At 43.1% G+C, this 20,303-nt stretch overlaps 1 protein-coding gene and 1 non-coding gene across 2 annotated transcripts in view; one reads left to right on the top strand and one right to left on the bottom strand.

Annotated features, from left to right (window-relative positions):
• The window catches only part of OVCH2 (ovochymase 2), a 31,438-nt gene extending 12,108 nt beyond the window's left edge, over nucleotides 1-19,330 (top strand). The window contains exons 9-16 of the mRNA XM_070472800.1: nucleotides 396-486; nucleotides 1,435-1,559; nucleotides 2,324-2,464; nucleotides 2,838-2,968; nucleotides 8,474-8,567; nucleotides 9,306-9,437; nucleotides 12,206-12,286; nucleotides 19,263-19,330. Coding sequence (XP_070328901.1) covers nucleotides 396-486; nucleotides 1,435-1,559; nucleotides 2,324-2,464; nucleotides 2,838-2,968; nucleotides 8,474-8,567; nucleotides 9,306-9,437; nucleotides 12,206-12,286; nucleotides 19,263-19,330 — 863 coding nt within the window. The remainder of the gene's footprint in view (nucleotides 1-395; nucleotides 487-1,434; nucleotides 1,560-2,323; nucleotides 2,465-2,837; nucleotides 2,969-8,473; nucleotides 8,568-9,305; nucleotides 9,438-12,205; nucleotides 12,287-19,262) is intronic.
• LOC139037308 (U6 spliceosomal RNA) lies at nucleotides 19,046-19,152 on the bottom strand. Its single transcript, XR_011490129.1, has one exon. It is a non-coding gene; the product is annotated as a U6 spliceosomal RNA (small nuclear RNA).
• Nucleotides 19,331-20,303: the final 973 nt, after the last annotated feature.

Here is a 20,303-nt window from a genome sequence, read left to right as displayed (position 1 = left end):
TGAAGAGACCTAGGAGATGGTTGAAAATCAGAAGTTCAGGTAGAGATAATAATTAAAACTGAGAGTGTGAACGAGGTCAGAAGGCTCATGTAGAAAGAAATGAAAACTAAGAATAGAACCTAGGAAATACCTGCATCTGTAGAGTGGATTTATGGGGTCAGAGAAAGAGGAGTAAAGGAGAAGAAATCATAGAATCTCAAAGTTAAGCAAGATATACAAGGAACAAAAAAGAATAAAGCATCACAGAAACCAAGACAGGAAAAGATTTCATAGAGAAGAGACGGGTGCATGAAGAAGAGTCGAGAGGTCCCAGTGTCTGCGTGCATTTTGGAGGGAGAGGGCTGCTGTGGCTAGCCATCAGTGTTAGTCCTAATTCTCCTGGCTTTCCCTCCCAGCCACATGCAGTGAGCAGGATCGCGTGGTCAGAGCATCAGAGGGGGAGCTGCACTTCCCAGAAAGCCCCTTCCTATATTATGAGAGCAAGCAGTGAGTAGCCCCTGCTGCCACCTCTGCCCCAACTCCCACCTCCAGTTTTTTCTTTTTTTTTTTTTTAACTTGTTTTATATCAAAATATCTCAGAGACAGCAATGGCAACCCACTCCAGTACTCCTGCCTGGAAAATCCCATGGACGGAGGAGCCTGGTGAGCTGCAGTCCATGGGGTCGCTAAGAGTGGGACACGACTGAGAGACTTCACTTTCACTTTTCACTTTCCTGCATTGGAGAAGGAAATGGCAACCCACTCCAGTGTTCTTGCCTGGAGAATCCCAGGGACGGGGGAGCCCAGTAGGCAGCCATCTATGGGGTCACACAGAGTCAGACACGACTGAAGCGACTTAGCAGCAGCAGCATATCGGAATACAGCCGATTACTAATGTCGTGATCATTTAAGGTGGACAGCAAAGGGACTCAGCCATGTGTATACATGTATCCATTCTCCCCCAAACTCCCTTCTCATCTAGGCTGCCACATAACATTGAACAGAGTTCCCTGTGCCTATATGGTAAGACCTTGTTCATTATTCATTTTAAACATAGCAGTGTGTACATGTCCATCCCAAACTCCCTAACTATCTCTCTCCTCCATTCTCCCCCCACCACCCAGCAACCATAAGTTTGTTCTCTAAGTCTGTGAATCTGTTTTGTAAATAAGTTCATTTGTATCATTTCTTTTTAGATTCCACATAATGGATGTCATACAATATTCTTCTTCTCTGACTTCACTGAGTATGACAGTCTCTGGGTCCATTCATATTGCTGCCTATGGCATTATTTCATTCTTTTCAATGGCTGAGTAATATTCCATCATAAATATGTACCATATCTTCTTTATCCATTCCTTTGTCCCACCTCCAGTTTGACTCTGCCCCACTCATTCGACAGTGACAGCCACTTTCTATCTGAAAATAACACCCTCTCAATGTGTCTACCTGCAGACAGTGTGCCTGGACCCTGTTGGCACCAGAGGGAATGCACGTGCTCCTCAGTTTTTCCCACTTTGATGCAGAGTCTTGTGACCATAATTACCTGTCGATATATTCTTTAGAAGACACACTTATTGGTGAGTGGATGTTCACACTATCAAATGGACCCTATGCTAGGAGGACTTACTGGGGCCTGGTTATAATATGTCAAGCCCCAAGGCATTTATAAACAGCACACTTCCTGTCTCCACTGTTGAGACTTTGAATTGATGGTGGAAAGGAACGAAATCTGAGCCTGTGTGAGGACTGGAAGGCCCCAGTGCATTTCACTTACTGCCTTTGCTTCCCATGGAACCAGGCTTCCTAGACTCATTTGCCAGACCTGGAGCCCATTGGGAGTAAAATACAGACCTACAGTTGTGCCTTTCAGGGCCTCTCAGGCAGACTCCTGCTCTCTTGAGCATGAAAATAACCTTTACCTGCCTCATCCAGCTCAAAAGGAAGACAGCAACAGATAACCACAACTAGGAGAGAAAAGTTACTTATGTAAGAAACAGAAATGGAGGTGCATTCCTGTGGTTCTAAACTGGAGATGGATATGGCCTGTCCTCACTTCCCCCAGGAGACCTTTAACAATGTCTCAGGAGCAAATTTTGGCTGTCACAACTAGAGAGAATGTTGCAAAACACTTTTGCAGCCAGCAATGCTGCAAAACATCCTACAATGTACAGAACAGCCTGAACACACAGAACGTTCCAGCTCAGAACATCAGTAGTGCCAAGGTTGAGAAGCCCTGGTTCAGACAAGCCTGCACTATCATGAATGTTCAGGTCCCTGTAAGTCTTTTAACGGGTGCTGTTTTCTAGGCTCTGAGCAAAGACTCTTCTTTCTTATGTTGCAGCGAAATTCTGTGGAGAGAGACTGGCTTCATCAATTCTTATTGGCTCCAACGCTATGAGGCTGAGCTTCATCTCTGATAACACAGATTATGCCGTTGGGTTCAATCTCACCTATAAAGCTCTTAAACCAAACTACCTTCCTGGTAAAACTGTTAACTCTTATCATACACTGTGCTGACCTTTTGCAGAAGTTGAGGCCCCATAGGAATTAGATGATGGGTAGGGAGACCACCCAAGGCCCCCTGGGCTCCACAGCAAAGACGAGCCCAAGGTCAGCGAGACAGGGATACAGGGGCTTCTCGTGCAGTCTTGCAAATGCATGCTTGTTGCCCACCCACGTGAGCCAAGAGAGCTTGATGGCTTCTCCCGAACCAGGGCACAGACCTCCCCCTTCTAGATGGCTCTGCCTGAAGAGTCAGTTCAGGCATCTCTCATGCGGGACACAAGGGTGAGAACAAAGAGGTCCCCTCTGTCCATGGTGATGCCGCTGCTTGGACCTTCTCCTTTGTATTGCAGATTCTGGCTGCGACTCCTTAACGATCCTGTTTGAAGAAGGCCTCATACAGAGTCTTCACTATCCTGAAGACTACAGCGACATGGCCAGCTGCAATTGGGTCTTTCAAGCCCCCAAACATTACCTAGTTAAGGTACCCTTATTTGGCTGTGAATCTCCACAGAATCGCTCACATGGACACCATGAGGGCAGAGGTTTTTACCTGATGCATTTGCCGCTGTATCCCTTGTACCTAGAACCTAGCACCTGGCACACAAATCTCTTGATAAATACTTGATATCAGACCGGCGTATTCTGTCCTGCAACTACCCGCACTTGCCACTAGATGGCAACTGTGCGCTTTCAGTTCAGTTGCTCAGTCGTGTCTGACTCTTGGTGACCCTATAAGCTGCAGCACAACTGCTTCCCTGTCCATCACCAACTCCCAGAGCTGACTCAGACTCTGATCCAGACAGTCGGTGATGCCATCCAATCATCTCGTCCTCTGTCACTCCCTTCTCCTCCTGCCTTCAGTCTTTCCCAGCACCAGGGGCTTTTCAAATGAGTCAGTTCTTCGCATCAGGTGGCCAGAGTATTGAAGTTTCAGCTTCAGCATCAATCCTTCCAAAGAATATTCAGACTGATTTCCGTTAGAATTGACTAGTTGTATCTCCTTTCAGTCCAAGGGACCCTCAAGGGTCTTCTCCAACACCACAGTTCAAAAACATCACTTCTTCGGCGCTCAACTTTCATTATAGTCCAACTCTCACATCCATATATGACCACTGGATAAACCATAGCTTTGACTAGATGGACCTTTGTTGGCAAAGTTATGTCTCCCCTTTTTAATATGCTATCTAGATTGGTCATAGGTTTTCTTCCAACGAGCAAGCGTCTTTCAATTTCATGGCTGCAGTCACCATCTGCAGTGATTTTGGAGCCCCAAAAAATAGTTTCTCACTGTTTCCATTGTTTCCCCATCTATTTGCCATGAAGTGATGGGACCGGATGCCATGATCTTAGTTTTCTGAATGTTGAGCTTTAAGCCAACTTTTTCACTCTCCTCTTTCACTTGCATCAAGAGGCTCTTTAGTTCTTCACTTTCTGCCATAAGCATGTTATCATCTGCATATCTGAGGTTACTGATATTTCTTGTGACAATCTTGATTCCAGCTTGTGCTTCATGCAGCCCAGCATTTCCCATGATGTACTTTGCAAAAAGTTAAATAAGCAGGGTGACAATATACAGCCGTGATGTACTCCTTTCCCGATATGGAACCAGGCTGTTGTTCCATGTCCAGTTCTAACTGCTGCTTCTTGACCTGGCATACAGATTTCTCAGGAGGCAGGTCAAGTGGTCTGGTATTGCCATCTCTTCAAGAAACTTTCAGTTTGTTGTGATCCACACAGCCAAAGGCTTTGGCATAGTCAATAAAGCAGAAATAGTTGTTTTTCTGGAGCTTTCTTGCTTTTTCGATGAGCCAACAGATGTTGGCAATTTGATCTCTGGTTCCTCTGCTTTTTCTAAATCCAACTTGAACATCTGGAAGTTCGTGGTTCATGTACTGTTGAAGCCTGACTTGGAGAATTTTGAGCGTTACTTTGCTAGCATGTGAGATGAGTGCAATGGTGTGGTAGTTTGAACATTCTTTGGCATTGGCTTTCTTTAGGATTGGAATGAAAACTGACCTTTTCCAGTCCTGTGGCCATTGCTGAGTTTTCCAAATTTTCCTGGCTTATTGAGTGCAGCACTTTCACAGCATTATCTTTTAGATTTGAAATAGCTCAACTGGAATTCTACCACCTCCACTAGCTTTGTTCTTAGTGATGCTTCCTAAGGCCCACTTGAATTCATATTCCAGGATGTCTGGCTCTAGGTGAGTGATCACACCATCGTGGTTATCTGGATCATAAAGATCTTTTTTGTATAGTTCTTCTGTGTATTCTTGCCACGTCTTCTCAATATCTTCTGCTTCTGTTAGGTCCATACCATTTCTGTTCTTTATTTGCCCATCTGTGCATGAAATATTCCCTTGGTATCTCTAATTTTCTTGAAGAGATGTCTAGTCTTTCCCATTCTATTGTTTACCTCTATTTCTTTGCATTGATCACTGAGGAAGGCTTTCTTATCTCTCCTTGCTCTTCTTTGGAACTCTGCATTCAAATGGGAATATCTTTCCTTTTCTCCTTTGCCTTTCACTTCTCTTCTTTTCACAGCTATTTGTAAGGCCTCCTCAGACAACAATTTTGCCTTTTTCCTTTTCTTTTTTGGGGGGATGGTCTTGATCCCTGTCTCCTGTACAATGTCACGAACCTCCATCCATAGTTCTTCAGGCACTCTATAAGATCTAATTCCTTGAATCTATTTGTCACTTCCACTGGATAATCATAAGGGATTTGATTTAGGTCATACCTGAATGGTCTAGTGGTTTTCCCCACTTTCTTCAATTTAAATCTGAATTTTGCAATAAGGAGTTCATGATCTGAGCCACAGTCAGCTCCTGGTCTTGTTTTTGCTGACTGTCTAGTGCTTCTCCATCTTTGACTGCAAAAAATATAAACAATCTAATTTTGGTGTTGACCATCTGGTGATGTCCATGTGTAGAGTCTTCTCTTGCATTTTTGGAAGAGGGTGTTTGCTATGACCAGTGTGTTCTCTTGGCAAAACCCTGTTAGCCTTTGCCCTGCTTCATTTTGTACTCCAAGGCCAAATTTGCCTGTTACTCCAGGTATCTCTTGACTTCCTACTTTTGCATTCCAGTCCCCTATTATAAGAAGGATACTTTTTTTGAGTGTTAGTTCTTCATAGAACCATTCAACTTGCAGCTTCTTCAGCATTACTGGTTGGGGCATAGACTTGGATTACTGTGATATTGAATGGTTTGCCTTGGAAACAAACAGATCATTCTTTCATTTTTGAGATCAGAGGCAACTGTGTCTTTACTTTTTGCCACTTTGTCCAACTGTGCACTTTACTTTTTGTCTTTTTGAGTTGCAGAGGCAACTGTGCACTTTACTTTTTGTTGAAAAGCTGCCTTTACCTATATACCAGGTTAACTTGCTCCATCCATGTCTAGTCCTTTCAAGAAATAAGCATTTCTTCCTTATTAATTAAACTGTTACCAAAACACGTTGTGAGACATGGATAACAAAAGTGCAGTGCAGAACAGGTTCAGGGACTAGCATAACGTGTAGCAGGAGGGGTGATAGAAGGCAAGGCTGAGATCAAAGTATGGAGGGCTTTAAATGTCAGGATGCAGAATATATAGAGCCTTCGACTGCGGTGTTTTGGTCATCTGTTTGTATGCTTGTTCACTTCACACTAGTGTGCTGTCGGCAGACATGCCTTCAGGTAGATGGTACTGCAGTCAGGGTAAGGTTGGAATTAAGCATTTATTTAGAACATTTTCTCTTTCATTATTGAAAGCAAGAAAGTATATGAAGAAGACAAATTAGATTATAAAACAATGGGGAAGGAGCAAGGGTGAACGAGACCTCAAAGTTCTCGTATATTTGAGGCCAAAAAAAAAAAAAAGATCTGACCTAGGAGAAGAACCAAATTGGTGCAGTGTTATGACAGTCCAGAGAAGAGAGCTTTTAAAACAAAAACCAAAACAAACAAAAAGTTATGGCCAACAGCTTGAATTTCCCACACAAAGTTAGAATTTGAAGAGAAGGAGGACTCCTCCCTTCTTGACTTGCCTTCCTCTCCATCCCTCCCTCCACCACCTCTCCTCTTGATAGATCTTGATCTCCTTCCCTCTTTTCTCTCTCCCTTCCACAGAGAAACCATTGTGTAGCTCTGAAACCTTTTGTTTTTTTCAAACATGCTTTTAAATGTTAACAAAGTAAAAAGACAGAACTTTAAAAAAAAAAAAATTAGGAGGACTGAGCGCCTGTTATCCCGTCCCCACCTCAACCCCTCATAAAGAAGGTAGAATAATTGAGATGGACAATTGAAAGGAGGTGGAGGTGGTGGCATCTGAAAGGTCAAGTTAGCTCAGATGTCGGAGGTAGAACAAGATCACACAGGTTTTAAATGTGAGAAGACACAGAGGAAGTAAAGCAAATGTAGCTGTTTTCATCCTAAAAGTTCCTGAAACCCAAGCAGAGTCAGGCAGACGGTTCAAAACAAAGTAGGATTAAGGGAAGCTATGTAGTGGGATTAAGGGAAGTATGTAGGGCTTCCCTCATAGTTCAGTTGGTAAAGAATATGCCTACAATTCAGGAGACCCGGGTTTGATCCCTGGGTTGGGAAGATCCTGTGGCGAAGGGCGTGGCAACCCACTCTAGTATTCTTGCCTGGAGAATCCCATGGACAGAGGAGCCTGGCAGGCTAGAGTCAATGAGATCACAAAAGTCAGACAGGACTTAGTGACTAAACCACCACCACCATATAGTGATAGAGGAGAAAAGATTAAGTATGAGCATACTTCCAAAAAGAGGAAGAAGACAAAATTTAGTTGAAAGTCTAAACATGGAAGAGCTTGAAGTGATTCAAAAACACCTGTGCAACCAACTACACTGAGTGCTGTGCATCAATAAAAAGATGCACTCACATCGGCCAGCGGCAGCATCACCCTGCAGGGCCCATTTGAGACAGTCATTTGTAAGTTGATATGACAGGTCATGACTATGTGCAGACCATCTGACTCAAAGAGAAAAAAGTCTATTATTCATCATAAGTTTTATTGCTCTGCATGTTCTGTTCACCAACTTTGAACATTTTAAATTCTAAATTTTAAATGTTATATTACACAAAATAGGTTTGTTGTTATTGTTCAGTCGCTAAGTCATGTCCAACTTTTTGCCGCCCCATGGACTGCAACACAGCAGTCTTCCCTGTCCTTCATGATCTCCTGGAGTTTGCTCAGCCTCGTGTTCATTGAGTCAGTGATGCTATCTAACCATCTCAGCCTCTGCAACCCCCTCACTTCTAGAAATATTTTGAATTTTCTTTAAGTTATTTTTTATAGGGATTATAGATCCCCTGTGTGGGAAATTTCTGGTTTAAAAAAGATTTATGTAATTTTCCTCCTTTTTTAAAACCTCTTTCCATAAGACAGAATGGTCAGAGTAACTGAAAGTATCTGTTTCCAGAAAGAATTCCAGGAAGGATTTAAGAAACGTTTGAATGAATCCTATTTCTGACATGTCTCCTTGACCCCATGTCTTGTTACCATGAATCATCATTTGGCTCCACTTTTGTCCCAGACATACAGGCCTCTGTGTCTTTTGCTGAGTGTTTAGGATCCATTGAATCCTGATCACCTGCATGTATAAAATCTAGACTGCTACCTCATCATTTCTATCTCCCACTGCTCCTTTCTTTAAACTCAATTGGTTAGGGATATCAGATTGCTTGAACATTGTTCTTTGAAGTTTCTTTGCTCCTTTAAGGAGGCAACTGGGGAGCTCAAATATTGCGCCTTTTCCCACACTTATATTTGGCCCATAATCAGGTGCTTACATGTTTCAAGAGGTTTGGGAGCCTGTGGTTTAGCATCTTTTCCTAAGTAATATAACTCATTCACGAATGCTCTGTTACTTTTCTCATCTTGCTCCAGAGCAAGCTGAACAATTGAAATTCTTCTGCTTGCCCAAAATTAGTTAATGTATTCATATTGTCAACTCTGAATGTAACATGGAGCCTTCTCAGCTTTCATTTCAGGACCTAAAAATAGAAGAAAATGGAGACTGCACTTCTGACTATGTGAGCATACACAGGGATGTAGAAAGGAAAAAAGAAATAGGTTTGTGCAGGGGCTCTGTATCAATCCAGAGGGGTGGGATCGGGCGGAGATGGGAGGGAGGTTCAAAAGGGAGGGGACACATGCATACCTGTGGCTGATTCATGTTGAGGTTAGACATAAAACAACAAAATTCTGTAAAGCAATTATCCTTCAATTAAAAAATAAATAAATTTTAAAAAACAAACAAAGAAATAGGTTTGTGTTCCCCGGGAGCCTCGGCTTCCCTAGTTTGCATCTGGGTCTGGTCCTTCTTGGGAATCCTTTTAGGGAATAATAGGGAAGTGGTGGCTCAGTGTTCCTTTCCCTGCATCATCTCCATCCTCCCCTGTGCTCCCATCACCTCTCCTCCTTCTCCCCAGTTGTGGGGGGGAGGCATGGAGCGAGGGTGGGGAGAGCTTCAGGGAAAATCAAAGAACCATTTCATTAGGAAGGCCCACATAGACTAGGGGTCAGAGGGGAAAGTGCCATTGAAACAAGCCCTGTGGCTGGAATCAGTTCTTTTAGTGGCATTCCCAGTGGGAGTATTTGGGAGATAAACAGAATTGAAATGTTAGCAGGGTTAAATATGTAGTACAAAGATGCAGTCTGCCTTTTCCATTTTGAAAATGAATTGTGACACCCACTGGAAAAGTTTATTTCTTAACAGTTACCTGAAGGACAATCTTTTTGCTTCTATCCACTGCCATGTCTATGTGCTGGGCCCTGGATCCTGTGGTGCTTGGGCTGGGCTTGAACCAGCTCGGCTGTGTGGCTTTGCTGTCCCCACCCCCGTGGTGAGCATCACTGGGGTAATGTCCATCAGCTTCCAGTCCAATGAAAACACGACCTTCAGAGGCTTCCAGGCTACAGTTTCCTTCATTCATGAAACAGGTAAGAGGACTGAGGTACCAACTCTGAGTCTCGTCCTCCTGATGTGGTAAATAGAGCAACTTTTAGAGCTCAGCGTTGGTACAGTCAACTCTCTATTCACTGACTCTGTGAACCCTGAACCACTGCTCCTGGGGTTATGCGGAGCTAGGGTTCCTATCAGCCTCTGGTTTTATGTGTATTTCTGTTTCAGGTCACCTTATTTAGTATACATTGTTGACTCATTAACACTGAACTCACTCACAGCCAATACCACTGTAACTTGTGCCTGAACAAAGTTTATCCATTACATAGGGCACAACCCAGCCCTTTTTTTTTTTAATTTATTTTTTTTTATTAGTTGGAGGCTAATTACTTCACAATATTGTAGTGGTTTTTGTCATACATTGAAATGAATTAGCCATAGATTTACATGTATTCCCCATCCCGGTCCCCCCTCCCACCTCCCTCTCCACCCGATCCCTCTGGGTCTTCCCAGTGCACCAGGCCTGAGCACTTGTCTCATGCATCCAACCTGGGCTGGTGATCTGTTTCACCCTAGATAATATACATGTTTCGATGCTGTTCTCTTGAAACATCCCACCCTCGCCTTCTCCCACAGAGTCCAAAAATCTGTTCTATACATCTGTGTCTCTTTTTCTGTTTTGCATATAGGGTTATCATTACCATCTTTCTAAAGTCCATATATATGTGTTAGTATACTGTAATGGTCTTTATCTTTCTGGCTTACTTCACTCTGTATAATGGGCTCCAGTTTCATCCATCTCATTAGAACTGATTCAAATGAATTCTTTTTAATGGCTGAGTAATATTCCATGGTGTATATGTACCACAGCTTCCTTATCCATTCATCTGCTGATGGGCATCTAGGTTGCTTCCATGTCCTGGCTATGATAAACAGTGCTGCGATGAACACTGGGGTGCATGTGTCTCTTTCAGATCTGACAACCCAGCCTTTTTGTACTTAGGAACACTAGATGGCACTGAATCACTATGTTTAGGGCCATTTCAACCACCAAAAAAAGCACAAAAATGCAGAGACGTGGACTAGAGACTATCACAGAGTGAAGTAGGTCAGAAAGAGAAAAACAAATATCAAATATTAATGCATATTAAGTGGAATCTAGAGAATGGTACAGATTATCTTATTTGCAGAGCAGAAATAGTGACATAGATGGAGAAAACAAGTGTATGAATACCAAGAGGGAAAGGAGGACGGGGTGGGATGAATTGGGAGATCGGGATTGACATGTACACACTGTTGATACATGTATAAAATAGATAACTAACCGGGAACCTACTGCAGAGCACAGGGACCTCTACTAAATGCTCTGTGATGGCCTAAATAGAAAGGAAATCCAAAAGAGAAGGAATATATATGTGTTCAGCTCAGTTCAGTCGCTCAGTCGTGTCCAACTCTTTGTGATCCCATGAACTGCAGCTCACCAGGCCTCCCTGTCCATCACCAACTCCCGGAGTTGACTCAAACTCATGTGCATCGAGTTGGTGATACCATCCAACCATCTCATCCTCTGTCATCCCTTTCTTTTTCTTCCTGCCTTCAATCTTTCCCAGCATCAGAGTCTTTTCAAATGGGTCAGCTCTTCGCATCAGGTGGTCGAAGTATTGGCATTTCAGCTTCAGCATCGGTCCTTCCAATGAACATTCAGGACTGATCTCCTTTAGGATAGACTGGTTGGATCTCCTTGCAGTCCAAGGGACTCTCAAGCCTTCTCCAACACCACAGTTCAAAAGCATCAATTCTTTGGTGCTGAGCTTTCTCAATAGTCTGACTCTCACATATATGTGTATGTATATATATTATAGACAGACAGATACAGATAGCTGATCATTTTGCTGTACAGCAGAAGCTAGTAAAACATTGTAAAGCAACTATAATGCAATAAAAATTCATTTAAAAATAAGTAAGACATTTTTAAAAAGTAATTAAGGTGATAAAAACACCAGCATGCCTGAAAATTAAAAAATAAAAGTACAAAAATACAAAAAGCAGGACAAAACAGAAAGTGGTGCTAGCAGACCAATGCAAGGCCACTTGTTTACAGTGTGAGAGCTGAAACAGACAGCAGAGTGTGGCCGAGACCTCAGCCAGGACACATGCTTCAAGTGACTCAAATTTTTCATGCTCTGCACATGTCCATGAATGACTGTGAAAGTACCAGGAGGATTGGTTTTGAATTAACAAATAAATGTCAGCGAGTAGGTGAATTTGAAAATTCAGAATCCACAAAGAATGAAGATCAATTGTATGTCTGAATGTTGGCGTTTCCTTACTAGATGTGTGATCTAAGTGTCCTCTAAGATTCATCCTCCTCAGTCTTATTAGGGAAGAATAATAAACCCACAGTAAGAACGTAGTAAGGATTAAATCAGATGAGATCTGGTTGGCCAGGAGCCAGGGTATGTGACACACGAGGGAGGCTCCGAGACATGAAGTATTGTCACCAACCCCTGGTCCCTAGACACCAGAAGATTCAGCTTCCTTCCGAGCTCTCTCACCCATGAGCACTCCGTCCAAACCCTGGAAAGCTAGTTATTGGCTTCTCAAGTTGGTCATTCTTTTTAAGCGATAAATAGCTGCTTATAGCAAACCCAGGTTATAGTTAAAACACCCCCACTTTACAGTTCAAATACCCATAGAATCCACCTGACGAGATGCCCCAGAATTCTAACAATAATAATTTTCTGATGAATCCTAAACACTGACCTTGTTTGCATGATCTGAGCAATTGTATTATGCTTATACCCAGATTTTAACATCTCTGGATTAGAGAATGAATCCGTGTTTCTGGAGACATGGAATGTACCACCTGAAGAATCCAAGGATTCTGGTAAGCTGCTTTGGAGAACATGACCATGAGAAGCACATATAGTGTATTAGTCCAGGGTTCAACCAAGAACCCCCAAAAGATAATATTGGAGTTCTAATGTCCAGTACCTAAGGGCATGTTTTGTGGCCTAATTTGGAGACAGTGTGTTTACAGAGGCAATCAAGTTAAAATTATATCATTAGTATTGGCCCTAATCCAATATGACTCATGTTCTTATAAAAGGGGGAGTTTAGAGAGAGAGACATGAGCATATGGAGAACACCATGTGGACATGAAGGCAGAGACTGGAGTGATGTACCTTTTACGAACCAAAGGATGCTGAAGATGGCCAGCAAAACACCAGAAGCTAGAGGAGAGTCCTGGAGCAGGTGGTCCATCATTATCATCTCCATCCTCAGAAGGACTCAACCTTCCCAACACCTTCATCTCAGACCCCTAGGCTCCAGAACTGTGACGCAATAAATTTTTGTCTAAGTCACCCTGTCTGTGATATTTTATTATGGTAGATCTAGCAAGCTAATTCTCCAGGAACTGGCTTACAGGATTTGGGGGCTGACTAAGCAAGTCTATCTACAAGGCACACAGGCAGAAAGGGAAGATCATAGGACTCTGGAATTTCACAGATGTGGGCTGAGGCCATTCTCCACAAGCTGAGTTTCTTCTCTCTTCTGGGGAGGCTTCTGTGTTAAGGCCTTTCCAACTAATGATATCAGGCCCACTCAGACAATCCAAGACAGTCTTCCTTACCTAAAGTCAACTGATTAGGGACTTTAATTACATCTGCAAAATCTTTTCATAGCATCATCTAGACTAATGTTTTATTGAATAACTGGAGGCTGTAGCCTGGCCAAGTTGCCACATCAAAAAAGCCATCACATAGAGCTGGATGGGATGTGGTCAATGTTCCTTTGCTCAAAGCAGCACTGAAATACTTTCAGTCACAGAATCAAATTCCCAGTTCAAGTGATTCATTCAGTAGGGTTGGGTAAATAGTTTGCCAGATCTGATCTGACTTACAAGGTCCATCTGCTGGAAACAGTGTGAGTGAACTGCTACGTCTGTATGCAGGTGAGCTTGGAGAAGCTGGGCTTTCTCCTTTCCCTGTTTCCTCTGTAACATCACAGATATCCAAGTGTGACATCCAGGTCCCCGTGGGAAACGTGGTGGGGGGGGCAGTAGAGGCTGAGGGTAAGGGAACTTTCAGATTTCCGTTCTGATATTTTGTCAAAAGAAAAATCACCTTATTTTTAACTAAAATTTTTTTAATTTTATAAATTATCTGACACATGGAGCACAGAAAAACAGAGTGTGGTGGACGAGTATTCCTTTTAATTAGGAGAGATAGAAGCAGTCTGAATTTTCTGGGTTTTGGTTTTTGTGGGGTTTTTGTTGTTGTTTTTGGCTTCTTGGAAGGCATGAGTCATAGAAACCCCGGGTGGAACCTCTTTGTGATGTGTCTGCCGTGGTTCCTGCTCTTGGCCACCAGGAGGAGATATATTCAACAAAGTCTTCTCAGCCTGAACCACACAGGATATCTGCCAAGGAGTCTCATCACTATTCTCGGCTAGATTTTATTCATCATTTTATTCCCAGCACCTATCACAGGGCCCAGGACACAGGAAATGCCAAATAAATATTTGATGAATAAAAGTAAATAATCCACAACTAGCTCCAGGAAGGGAGGCTTTCCTGGTTCCCTCTCACTGAACTCCCACATACTTTTGGGGGTTTCTTCCCTTATACAAATACACAAAAGCTTACAAAGGATAAGATAAAGAGTTTACATGTGTCCTGTTTTAAATAGCACACCTAAACTGGATTGCATAAGTCGTCCAATAAGCTATTTTGTCTTTCACTTTTTTTTTTGAAAATTTTCAAATCTACAGAACAGATGGAAGAATAATACAATGAACTCCTGTATAAATCCCTCAACTGTTGACATTGTCACATTGTCTTGATACAGTGTCCTGATTTGGTGTTCTCTTTGGGTAAATCTCTGTACCAGAGCCCAGAGCGTGGGGGAGATGGATACAGAGAACTACATAGGTACTAACCTAGATATCTTAAAGGGATTTATATCCTAATAACGAAAGTAACATATACAGAGAGAGAGGGCATGTATGCTCATTCATATCCGACTCTTTGCAACCCCATGGACTGTAGTCCACCAGGTTCCTCTGTCCACGGAATTTTCCAGCAAGCACACTGGAGTGGGTTGCCATTTCCTACGCCAGGGAATAGAATAGACTTATGTAAAACTAAAAGCATTCAAAACTAATAGATGGCGTTAGGTGTCAGGATAGCAGTTATGCTTTGGAGGCACAGTGACTGGAGTGTCTTCAGAGATTCTAATAGTCTAAATCTTAATCTGGGTTCCAGCTGTACTTCTTAGAAATTCATTTAAAGTGTTTTATTACTTGTGTTTTTCTGTGTGGATGTTACTTTAATAAAGTTGACAAAGTGAAAGAAAGTGAAGTCGCTCGGTCATGTCTCTTTGCGACCCCATGGACGGTAGCCTACCAGGCTCCTCTGTCTATGGGATTTTCCAGGCAAGAGTACTGGAGTGGGTTACCATAAAGTTGACAACAAATGGAGAAATGTGCACCAAAAACCACAATGCAAGAAAATCATGAATACCAGAAAATACAATAAATAACTTCTGAGATGATTAGGACACTGCTGTTTGACTGGGGCTGTTTGATGAAGAAAAATAGGATGACAACTTTATTCCATACACGGTGGGGAACACTTGGATGGTTGTAATCAGGCGAGTGATGTAATCAAAACAAACATTCTTCGATGGTTAATTTGGGAGTGAGAGGACAGGGAAAGATTAACCCCAGGGAGAGTAGTCCAGGTGAGCAATGCTGAAGATTCAAGCCCAAAGAAAAAAAATAGATTCAAGATATATTGTGAATATAGGATCTAAAGTGTTTGGAGACTCAATAAGTGGTACCAAAAAAAAGTCAAAAGTGACCTTGATGTTTAACTCTTGGGTAAAACATTTCTAGTTATATATAAGTTATATATATGTGTGTGTTTATATATATATATATATAATTTCTAGAATTCAATAAGCATTTCTCATTATTTCCAGGTATCATTAGAGTTTCCAGTCCAAGGGAGATGCTCAGACCTGGACTTGATGGTGAGGAGGCTTCATGGGTAGCTAAGTTGTATCTCATTGGCCCCCTCCCAGGTGGGCTTTACAGAGTCTCTCTCTCTCCCCCTTTCCAGGTCCCTTCCCAGCCAGACTGTGGGAGGCAGGAGGCCATGGTCAGTTCTTGGCCATAGCAGGTCAGTGTGCAGATTGCCACCAAGCATTGCTGGGAAGACCAGGAAGTCACCCTTGCTCGTTGCTTCACCAATAGATAAGTACACCTGGGGAAAGGAGCATGGTGGAAGCTCGTGGTTTAACTTGATTGATCATTAATTTTTCAGCTACCATCTCAGACCACTAGGGTCTTCTGCTGCTTCCCCATTCACCACCATCACAGGCAATCTGCTTCCCCAGCAGAACTTGAGTTCCCGAGTGCTTGGGAAATTTCTGCCCCTTCACACTATTTCACACTAAAATATGCTTCTAGTGTATTTTAATTAAACTGGAGGCTGGTTGGACAGAGACATATTTTATTATATCTCTCTTCCTAAGATATTTAAATCAGAAATGAATATTGAAAAAAAATGAATATTGAATTTTGTGAAATATTTTTAGCATCTATTATAATGACTAAGTGATTCTCTCCTTTGACTTATTACTATATTAAATCTATGTTAATAGATTTCCTAAGGGCTTCCCTGGTAGCTCCGATGGTAAAGAGCTGGCCTGCAAAGCAGGAGACTTGGGTTCGATCCCTGGATCGGGAAGTTCTGGAGAAGGAAATGGCAACCCACTCCAGTATTCTTGCCTGGAGAATCCCATGGATGGAGGAGCCTGGCAGACTTAACATTCCTACAGTTCTGAATCCCACTTGGACATGATACGTTCATCTTTCAATGTACTGCTGGGCTCTGTTACTGTTTCATTCAGGTTTTTGCATCAACATTCATAATTGAAATTGACTTACAGTGGAGGTTCTCAAAATGTGGTCTGGAGACCGATGGGGATCTCCAAGATCCTTTTAGGGGGTCTGCAAGGTCAAAATGCTTTTCATAGTAATTGCTGTTCAGTTGCTAAGTTGTGTCCAACTCTTTGCCACCCTATAAATTGCAGCATGCCAGGCTTCCCTGTAATTCACTATCTCCTGGAGTTTGCTCAAACTTATGTCCACTGAGTCGGTAATGCCATCCAACCATCTCATCCTCTGTCACCCCCTTTTCCTGCCCTCAGTGTTTCCCAGAATTCCCTGTGGGCTCAGATGGTAAATAACCTGCCTTCTATGCAGGAGACCCATGTTCAGTCCCTGGGTTGGGAAGATCCCCTGGAGAAGGGAATGGCTACCCACTCCAGTATTTTTGCCTGGAGAATTTCATGGACAGAGGAGTCTGGCAGGCTACAGTCTATGACTTCACAGTCAGACATGACTGAGGGACTAACACTTTCATAGTAATACTAACACATATTATCCTCTTTCACTCCCACTCTCTCAGGGATGTGTCATAGAGTTTTCCAGAGACAACATAACGTGTGATGTCTCAACAGACTGCATGTAAAAAGCAGATAGGAAATTCCATCTGTCTTCTGTTTAGCCAGACATTAAACAGTTTTGGAGAAATAGGAAACAATGCCAGTTTAATGTAAATTTTTTTTTTTGTTTTAGAAGATTTGGTTATTTGAAAACATGTTATTTGTTTGGGCTTCCCTGGTGGCTCAGAGGCTAAAGCCTCCGCCTGCAATGCGGGAGACCCAGGTTTGATCCCTGAGTTGGGAAGATCCCCTGGAGAAGGAAATGGCACCCCACTCCAGTACTCTTGCCTGGAGAATCCCATGGAGCGAGGAGCCTGGTAGGCTACAGTCCATGGGGTCGCAAAGAGTTGGACACGACTGAGCGACTTCACTTTCACTTAATAGTTCTAATTGTGGTTATCTTAAAAATGCATAATCTAAACAATTTCTGCTTTAATTTCTGGCATGTTAACTATTGATGAATATTACTTCCATAAACAAAAGCTCTTTAGGATTTTCAGTGATATTTTTCAACGTGTAAAGGTGACCTGAGACCTAAAAGTTTAAGAACCATTGGCTATAGTTTTCTATCATCTGCCTTTGCCAGACTTTGGTATCATCATTCTTCATGAAAAGAACTGGAGAACACACCTTTAATTTAACTGAAGTATAATTGACATGTAACATATTAGTTTCAGGTATATAATATAATGGTTTGATATTTGTATTTTTGCAAAATTATCACTGCAGTAAGTATAGTCAACTTCCACCACCCCGCATAGTTACAGTTGTTTTTCCTTGTGATGAAAACTTATAAGATCTACCCTTTTAGCAAGTTTCTCTTAGAGCTTTCCTTCTTGCTCTATGCTTTGCAAAACCTTACAACTGGAGAATAATAAATAATGATGTCATGTGATTAAATATACTAGCCATCTACTCCTTGAAGACGTAACTAACAGTAACTTTCTCAATTTCCTTCCTTGTTACTAGTTTTCAGGTTTAAAATTTTCAACTTCACTCAATTTTGATCATTTATCATCTCTTAGTAACAGCTATCAGAGAAAGCAATGGCACCCCACTCCAGTACTCTTGGCTGGAAAATCCCATGGATGGAGGAGCCTGGTAGGCTGCAGTCCATGGGGTCGCACAGAGTCGGACACGACTGAAGCGACTTAGCAGCAGTAACAGCTATATAACACTCAGATTTCCCTACTAATTGCTTTGTGTTGTACAAAATATTTCCCCATAATACCTTGTAATATTTTCTACTTTCCAAATTTTGGATATTTTCAAAACCTTTTTGAAAAAATTAGACTAGCCTAGTATCTTGTCACTTTATAGAAACTTTATTTCAGAAACCTATTGGTAATGAACCTATTCCCTCTGGCTGTACCCTACTGAGTCTCTCCAGCTGACCGCCACAGGCCGGCTAACCAGGGCCTTGAGACCGTGGCTCTGAGTTACTTCCTACAGATGATGGGCATGCATAGCTATAACCCACTAGAATGAAGCTGCAAGTCTTGATTATGCTCCTGTTAGAGCTCTTAACTCATCAAGTGATGTCAAACAGACTGCTTCATGTTCCTGAGCCCTAGGATCATCTATGTACATAGAAAAGAGAGCAATCTCTAGAGCCTCACTGGGCTTCTGGAAGTACTGACTGCTGCCTGTATTGCAGTGGTCAAGATGGTGGCCTTGCTTTCCCTCTGATTCTAGGGCTCCTTGGAGAGCCACCTCCTAACCCCAGATTTTTTTAATCTGTATATATTTATTTCACTGTGCTGGGTCTTAGTTGTGGCACATGAACTCAGCTGTGGCACGTGAGATCTAGCTCCTTGACCAGGGAGTAAGCCCGGAGCATGGTTTCTGAGCCACTGCACCACCAGGGAAGTCCCCTAACCCCATATTTTCTTAATGAGGCCATATCTGTGATTTTTTATTATTATTACTTTAATTGGAGGATCATTACTTTACAATACTGTGATGGTTTTTTCCATGCATCAACATGAGTCAGCCACGGGTATACTTGTGTCCCCCCCGTCTGAACCCCCTCCCACCTCCTTTCCACCCTGTCCCTCTGGGCTGTCCCAGAGCATTGGCTTTGGGTGCCCCGCTTCATGTATCGAACTTGCACTGGCCATCTATTTTACATGAAAATATTGGAACGCTTCACAAATTTGTGTGTCCGCCTTGCACAGAAGCCAAGCTAATCTTCTCTGTATCGTTCCAATTTTAGTATATGTGCTGCCGAAGCAAGCCCCATATCTGTGATTTCTTTTCTTCTTACTTTCTAGTTACCTGGGTGGTGAAAGCAAGCATCCATGATTTGGCCAATGGCTCCCCTCAGGTAAGAGACCCCCTTCTCTCCAGCCTGCCTGGCCACCAGCATCACTGTGTCTGCCGCAGCCCCACAGATCACGGGCCTCCCACAGCATTGACCAGAGGTTGGTCATTCATAGGTGTTTCTGGCACAGAGTACAGGATTTGGGCTGAGTCTTTCTTCTCTTTATAAAGAGAGAAACAGGATTTAAGAGCCAATTCCAGGTTTGTCAATTGTGTCTAGCTTCACAGTCGAGGCCTTCTTCCTCTCCTGGGAACCCTCAACTGCCCACAGGCCCTTCCCTGTTTCCCACCCCGTAAGGCTGTAGAACAAGCTACGGTCATTTAGGAATCCCTCCCTGAAGCCCCGTCTGCCTGGAGCCTTGCGGGCACTTACAAGGGGCTGTCTGACCCCATCTCACAGGGTGACCAGGTACCCTCACTTCATGCCGTTCCTCTTCAGGGGGAATTCAAGCACCCAAGCTCTGTGAGTCTCCCTTCTTCCATGGGTTTATTTAACACTCCTTTTGTCTTATTAGAAAAGGTCTGTCACATAACTCGCAAGCTACCCTGCCTCCTGCAGCACACCTGGGGACTATGACTTGGCACCACCGCAGCCGGTAGACTTGCCTCACTTGAATCACCACCTTCTTCCAGCCCGAGTGCCTGTGAGAGGCGATGGGCAGCTGCTTCCAGGGCGGGGCACAGCCACAGGATGGGGGCCCTCATCCAGGTCTGCAATCAGCCTCACACGAGTGTCCCGGGAACCTCCCATCCCCAGCGCCCTTCACAGACTCCTGACTTGCACACCTGCTCTCAGCGTTTCTCACATTGCCCCTGATGTGAGAACAGGTGAGGACCCTTACCCTGTGTTCACGAAAAGAAACTGAGGCTTATAAAGGCGAAGTGACAGAGTCAGACAACTGCTGAGACAGAGCCTGCACCCTCAGCTCAAGCCCAGTCATCCTGGCACGGCCCTGCTTTCGGACTAATTCCACACTGCTCTGGTGTGGTGCCACCCTTTCCGCCCCCAAATTGATCCCTTCTTCATTCATTATTTTCCATGGTTGTGTGCAAGTCTTCTCTGAGCGC

This window comes from Odocoileus virginianus, chromosome 10 (assembly GCF_023699985.2).
Source record: "Odocoileus virginianus isolate 20LAN1187 ecotype Illinois chromosome 10, Ovbor_1.2, whole genome shotgun sequence".
Lineage (NCBI taxonomy): Eukaryota > Metazoa > Chordata > Mammalia > Artiodactyla > Cervidae > Odocoileus > Odocoileus virginianus.
This window is presented reverse-complemented; position numbering and strand designations above follow the sequence as displayed.